Source organism: Elephantulus edwardii, unplaced genomic scaffold (assembly GCF_000299155.1).
Source record: "Elephantulus edwardii isolate Elephantulus edwardi_28Jun2011 unplaced genomic scaffold, EleEdw1.0 scaffold00026, whole genome shotgun sequence".
NCBI classification, from domain to species: domain Eukaryota; kingdom Metazoa; phylum Chordata; class Mammalia; order Macroscelidea; family Macroscelididae; genus Elephantulus; species Elephantulus edwardii.
The window spans coordinates 18,664,478-18,670,490 of NW_006399776.1; the positions used below are offsets into that span (position 1 = coordinate 18,664,478).

The following is a 6,013-nucleotide window of genomic DNA, read 5'->3' on the forward strand; positions in this document are numbered from 1 at the left end:
GAACAACATCAAATTACTTTATAAATGGATCTTAACTGTGTTCTATTCTGTGCCATTCTTATAATTTCTTACATACTTGAGCCCATTGCTGCAGTCACTGTTTTAATCCTAAAGGGTCTTTTTCTTTTTTCACCAACCCTCCACTTTTCCAAGTATGGTGTTCTTTTCCAAAAGAATAACATCTTCTATGAGTACGCTCAATATATGTGAGACAAAGTTTTGTCATCTTTGCCTGCAAAGACATTCTGGCTACACTTTCTCCGAGACATATCTGTTTGTTCCTTGGGAAGCCCATGGAATTTAACAATAGACAATGATGTATGCTGTTGTTGTTGTGTACTTGTTGAGTCAGAACCAACTCATAGCTGACCCTCCAGTGGATTTTCAAAAGCAGTTAGCACAGCTCCTTACACTAGGCCACCAGAAGTGTCATTAAAGCAAATCTTTAACACACACATAATGTATTTATTATTTTACACAAGTAATTGTCACAATTAAAAGGTAAAGCTTCTATATTCTCAAATTTCCTGTCTATTCAGTTTAACAAATTTAACATCCTTTGATAGGATGTTGTAAAAGCATTCTGGAATTTATATATCTGGTCTTCAATTTATGCATTGCTGATTTCACCTCCTTGTTTCTTAATGTGTAGATAATAGGATTCAATATTGGTGTAAAAACAGTAGAGAACACAGAAAGGACCTTATCCACTGGGAAGTTGCTAAAAGGCCAGGCATAGATGAAGATGCATGGCCCAAAGAAGAGGGATACAACAGTGATGTGGGCTGTCAGGGTGCTACGGGCCTTGATCATGCCCGCTATTGATCGACGCCACATAGTGACCAGGATGACCATGTATGAAATGAGCAAGAGCAAGAATGAACTCACCCCCATTAAACCACTGTCCAAAAGCATCAACACTTCAGGGACATAAGTATCTGTGCAAGCAAGTTTGATAACCAAAGTGAGGTCACAGTAATAACTATCTACTATATTTGGACCACAGAAAGGTAAGTTTACAGTGAAAGTCAGCTGACTCAGAGAGTGTATGACTCCAATGACCCAAGAGCCTACAACTAAACTTGTGCATTTGCACGAGTTCATGATGGTTGCATAATGGAGAGGTTTGCATATAGCTACATACCTGTCATATGCCATGGCTACAAGAAGCATCATTTCACCACCAGCAAAGACATGAAGCAAGAATATCTGGGCCATGCAACCTTCAAAAGAGATGGTCTTGAGTTCATGAAGGAAGTCATTAATCATTTTGGGAGTTGCATATGTGGCCAGAAATATGTCAAGAACAGAAAGGTTACTGAGCATTACATACATGGGGGTATGCAGGGCAGGTTCAGATATTACTGTGAGGACAATGAGGAGATTTCCTAACACAATTGATATGTATAAAATGTTAAAAAACACGAAGAAGAAATACTGGAGCTCCCAGGAACTGGAGAGTCCCAGCAACACAAACTCAGTCACTCTAGAGTAGTTGCCTTGGTCCATAGTCTCAGTCTACAAGAGAAGGAAATAAAAGACATATAATGACTATAATCAAGAGCAGTAAGAATAAACTACAGTTCTGAAGGATACCTCTTAACATTAAAGTACTTTATTCTTATTCAGAAATATTTTATTTATCATTTAGACAAATATATTTTTTCTCAATTTTTCTTACTAATTAATAACAGCTATGAAATATAAAAAAGTGAAAAACTTTTTTTTCCACTTTTTTTTTGGAGACAAGGATTCTGAGGATCCGTCTAACATACTTTGGACATGTTGTAAGGAGAGACCAGTCCTTGGAGAAGGACATCATGCTTGGGAGGGTGGAGGGACAGCGCAGGAGGGGAAGGCCCTCTATGAGGCGGATTGATTCAGTGACTGGGATAATTGGGATGGGAGTGTCAGAGACAGTGCGATTGGCACAGGACAGAGTGGAGTTTAGGGCTGTTGTACATAGGGTCGCTATGAGTTGCAAGCGACTCAACGGCACATAACAACAACAACAACATGAAATATAAATGTCATAAGACTTCATTCAAAAGAGCACTCTTCTTGATTTTTGGCTGTACATTTTACTTTATCTGTCACCTATAAAATTTGGATTGTATTTAAAGTAAATGAGACGTTAACATGGTATAGAAAAGAAGAGAAAGAAAGTAGTCAGAAATTCTCATGCAGAACAACTGTATGCATTGCCCAAATGACATTTTTTTTTTGTCTAGGTGCCAGACTGAGTTGGGAAGAGTTGAGACAAATATAAAGTGGCCTTATCCTATGGTAGAGTCTTCTTTGCTCAGTTAATCAGAATGTGTGCCTTAGTTCTAATCAATCAATCCAAATATTGTAGAAATTGACCTTTAAGTAATTTTCTATGACATCACAGTCAAGTTATGTACCTGACTAAAATAGATGTAAATATTTGTGTTTAAAAAGAATATTTGAACAAAATAATTAAGTCTAAATATTATAAATTCTTGCTCTGTTTCTCTACCTGTAGTCAAAAGTATTATTAATATTTTTAAAAGTTAAATATTCAAATATTCAATTATCACAAAAATTATTTACTTAAATAAAACATACCTGATTCCGTTATCTACAGATTTTGTGAGATTTGAAAGAAACTTTTTGGCTTCTTTTAAATCAAATAATCCTATTTGGCTTGCAGAAAGCTGTATTATGTTTATACATTTTTTACCTTGAATCATATAGATTTTGGAGACCTTAACATAGAACTTGTCCTATCAAAAGCGCTCAATTTCATCCTTTTCTCATTTTATATTCTCTGTTCATTTTGAATGAGACCATGGAAGATTATTGTGCTCCGGGGAGATTTCTTATCATTAGGTGTTTGCTAAGGAGAATGGCTGAAGTCCAGAGAACCAAATGCTTCCAACTTTTGGCAGCTCTCAGAGGTATTTCTCTATGTCATATTCACAATCATTTATGAGCACTTTAGTTATAAAAAGTTTAGAAAAATCATTCACTACAGAAAAAATTGAATTTATTCTTAGTGATATTCCCCACATTGGAAGCAAAAAATAGATACATTTAGCAAAGAATATTTTATTCCCTTCATATGGTAATACATAATTAGTTGCTCTTTTAATCTTAATATTAAATATTAATATTATCAGAAGTGAATATATTTGTATTTTTAAAATAAACTGTAATTAGGGTATAATGAAAAAATTGGTTGTCATAATATACTTTTTATTTCAGATTTAATATGGATATGTAACGATAGATGATAGATGAAAGAAAGATGATGATAGATAGATAGATAGATAGATAGATAGATAGATAGATAATAGATAGATAGATATAAATTGAACAGTGGTCACAATAAGCCCTTGACAAAGTCACTGGAAAGCATAATTTACATGCTTTCTTGATAATCCAAATATTGGAAGTTGTAATCTACCTAGTGGTACCTTGAAAGAAAATTTATGCAAACTATTTTCAAAAAATTAGCCAATGATGACCGAATGGAAAACATTTCTACAATGAAATGTATGGGGTCTCCATTAATCAACATGAAATAAATTGGTTATTACAAAATTATTGTGCTTTTAACATGTATGTTTGGTGTCAAGACAATGTTGGCGTTTTGTTTGCTTGTTTCAGGGCCATTCAAGATGGTTGCAACTTATGACTAGATAGTGACTCTATGTGTAATAAGAGCAAAACATTGCCTGGTCATGCCTCTGATATTCTTGCAATCGTTGCTATGCATAAGACCATTGTTACAGTCATATGTTAATTCATCTTATTTAAGATATTCATCTTTTTCACTTACCTACTTAATGCTTTCTGGAACTGGGGAGGACTGGAAGCACTTGCTGCAGAACTTTAAGGATTGCAGACTTCAACATGTATTGAAGCTCAAGATCAAGGAAACAAAGATTCTCGCCACTGGACTGATTGGCAGCATCATGATAGATGGTTAAGAGACTGAGATTGTTAACAGCTTTACTTTGCTTGTCTCCACAATTAACACTCTTGGCGCCAGCAGCCAGGAAATTAAAAGACAACTTGCATTGGGAAAGTCTGATGTCAGAAATCTCTCCAAAGTACTGAAAGGCAAAGATGTCAATCGGGAGACTATGGTGCACCTGATCTAGGCCATAGTCTTTGCAATCACTTGCTATGCATGAGAGAGCTGGACAATGACTAGGGCTGATAGAAGGAGAATTGATGCCTTTGATCTGTGATGTTGTAGAAAAATATTGAATATACCATGGACTGCTAAGAGAACAAACAGGTTTGTCCTGGAGAGGGTTAAAACAGGATGCTCCTTAGAGACAAAGATTCTGAAGCTTCGTCTGACATACTTCGGACATGTTACAAAGAGGTACCAGTCCTTAGAGAGGGATGTAATGTTTGGGAGGGTGGAGGAACAGTGCAGGAGAGGAAGACCCTAGATGAAATAGATTGATTCAGTGAGTGGAACAATGGGGGTAGATGTGTTGGAGACAGTGAGATTGGTATAGGCAGGATTTAGGGCTGTTGTTCATAGGGTCTCTAAGAGTAGCAGGCAACTCGACAGCACATAACAACAACTACTTAATTATATTCTTCTGCAATGACAGGGCTCTCTGCAGATAGCTTGTCCAAAAAGCATCATACTAAGTCCAACCATCCTTGATTCCAAGGATCATGTTGGATGGATGGCTTCCAAGGCAGATTTGTTGATTCTTCTGGAAGCTCATACCAAAAGTCATATCAAAACCACTTTTGCTGGGTCAATTTGGTTTCATAAAAATCCTTCATCTGATTAAAAATCTTAACAAGAAGCTATACATCTTTATGGAAGGAAACTACTTGTATTTCTCCCACAGATCAACTAGTAGATTGCTAACCTTTAATAGTTCAATGAGTCCTCACTGAAAAGCAAGAATTTATACAGAGAGAATCAATCTAGTATGGTTTCCAGGGCACATAAAGGTAGGAGTTTACGATTAATTGATAGGCAATGAACATTTACTAGGATAAGTAAAGAGAAGGACAATGGACTATCCAACTTTGTGTGTATTATAATAGATGTTACAGAACAGAATATGTATGAATGATTGTATGGGGGAGGGGAAATGCCACAAAACAACTAAACATGTTTTGTAAACCTTCAGTCACATGACAAAAAAGAAAAGAGTTCCTCCTAGTAAGTATTCTTTGCAAACACCATAATTCAAAGATAGAAAATTTTATTCTGTCTTTCTTATCCACTTATGTACAATTTGTTCCTATATTGTTCATAGGGTTTTCAGACACCTACTAATTCAGAAATGGATCATCAATCCTGTTTCCTAGATTGTCTTAATTTGTGCGCTCCACTGAAATCAGTCTAGAATAGGTGACCCCTCTACCACTTAACACACAGATGGAACAGCTTTCAGTATCACAGCACCCTGTACCTCAGTATAGCAAACTGACAGACAAGTATTGTACTAAGTAGCACAATGATAAGCAAGCAAGAATACACACATCCAAGCTAAAATAATTAGCATTAAGAATATCACTCTCTAATACGACAAATTGACAGATAAGTGACCCAGCAGCTCTAGGGGAAGGATTTTTGTCTCTGGCAGTTCTGGAGTCTCTGAATGTCTGCTCCAGGCACGTCTTCCTGAGGCTTAGTGTCTCTGCACTAACAGCACATCAGGACAAGGAAAATCTTGGAGACAGGGCTCATATGAGACCAGTGGTGACCTGACAGAATGGAGCTCTGGATGGCACATGGCTGGAACAGCAGGATAATGACCCCAGTGAGGGCTATATCTTGGCTGGATCTAGTGTGCTGGAGCTTCACATTTGGCCTAAGGGCCTTAAGTGGAGACAGGGTAGGAAACGCTTTCTTCCATTGTTACTACACACTTTAAGTCCAGGAGCTTTGAGAGAGTCTGGCAGAAGTCAGAGGTTCAGGGGTTCTACCTGAATGAAGATGGTAGAGACAGGGTAAAAAAACTTTCATCTGTTGCCCCAAGAACATGGATATTATTGCATAAGA

The 6,013-nt window shown here is 36.8% G+C and overlaps 1 protein-coding gene across 1 annotated transcript; it reads right to left on the minus strand.

Annotated features, from left to right (window-relative positions):
- Positions 1-549: 549 nt before the first annotated feature.
- LOC102859111 (olfactory receptor 4K15-like) lies at positions 550-5,429 on the minus strand. Its single transcript, XM_006883257.1, has 2 exons — positions 5,385-5,429; positions 550-1,512 (listed from the first exon to the last, which is right to left on the minus strand). The coding sequence occupies exon 2, from the start codon at positions 1,507-1,509 to the stop codon at positions 550-552; it is 960 nt and encodes a 319-aa protein (XP_006883319.1). The 5' UTR covers positions 1,510-1,512; positions 5,385-5,429.
- Positions 5,430-6,013: the final 584 nt, after the last annotated feature.

What these genes read in the sequence shown, in the direction of transcription:
- LOC102859111 (XM_006883257.1), bottom strand. Translation starts at nt 1,509, where the DNA reads ATGGACCAAGGCAACTACTCTAGAGTGACTGAGTTTGTGTTGCTGGGA.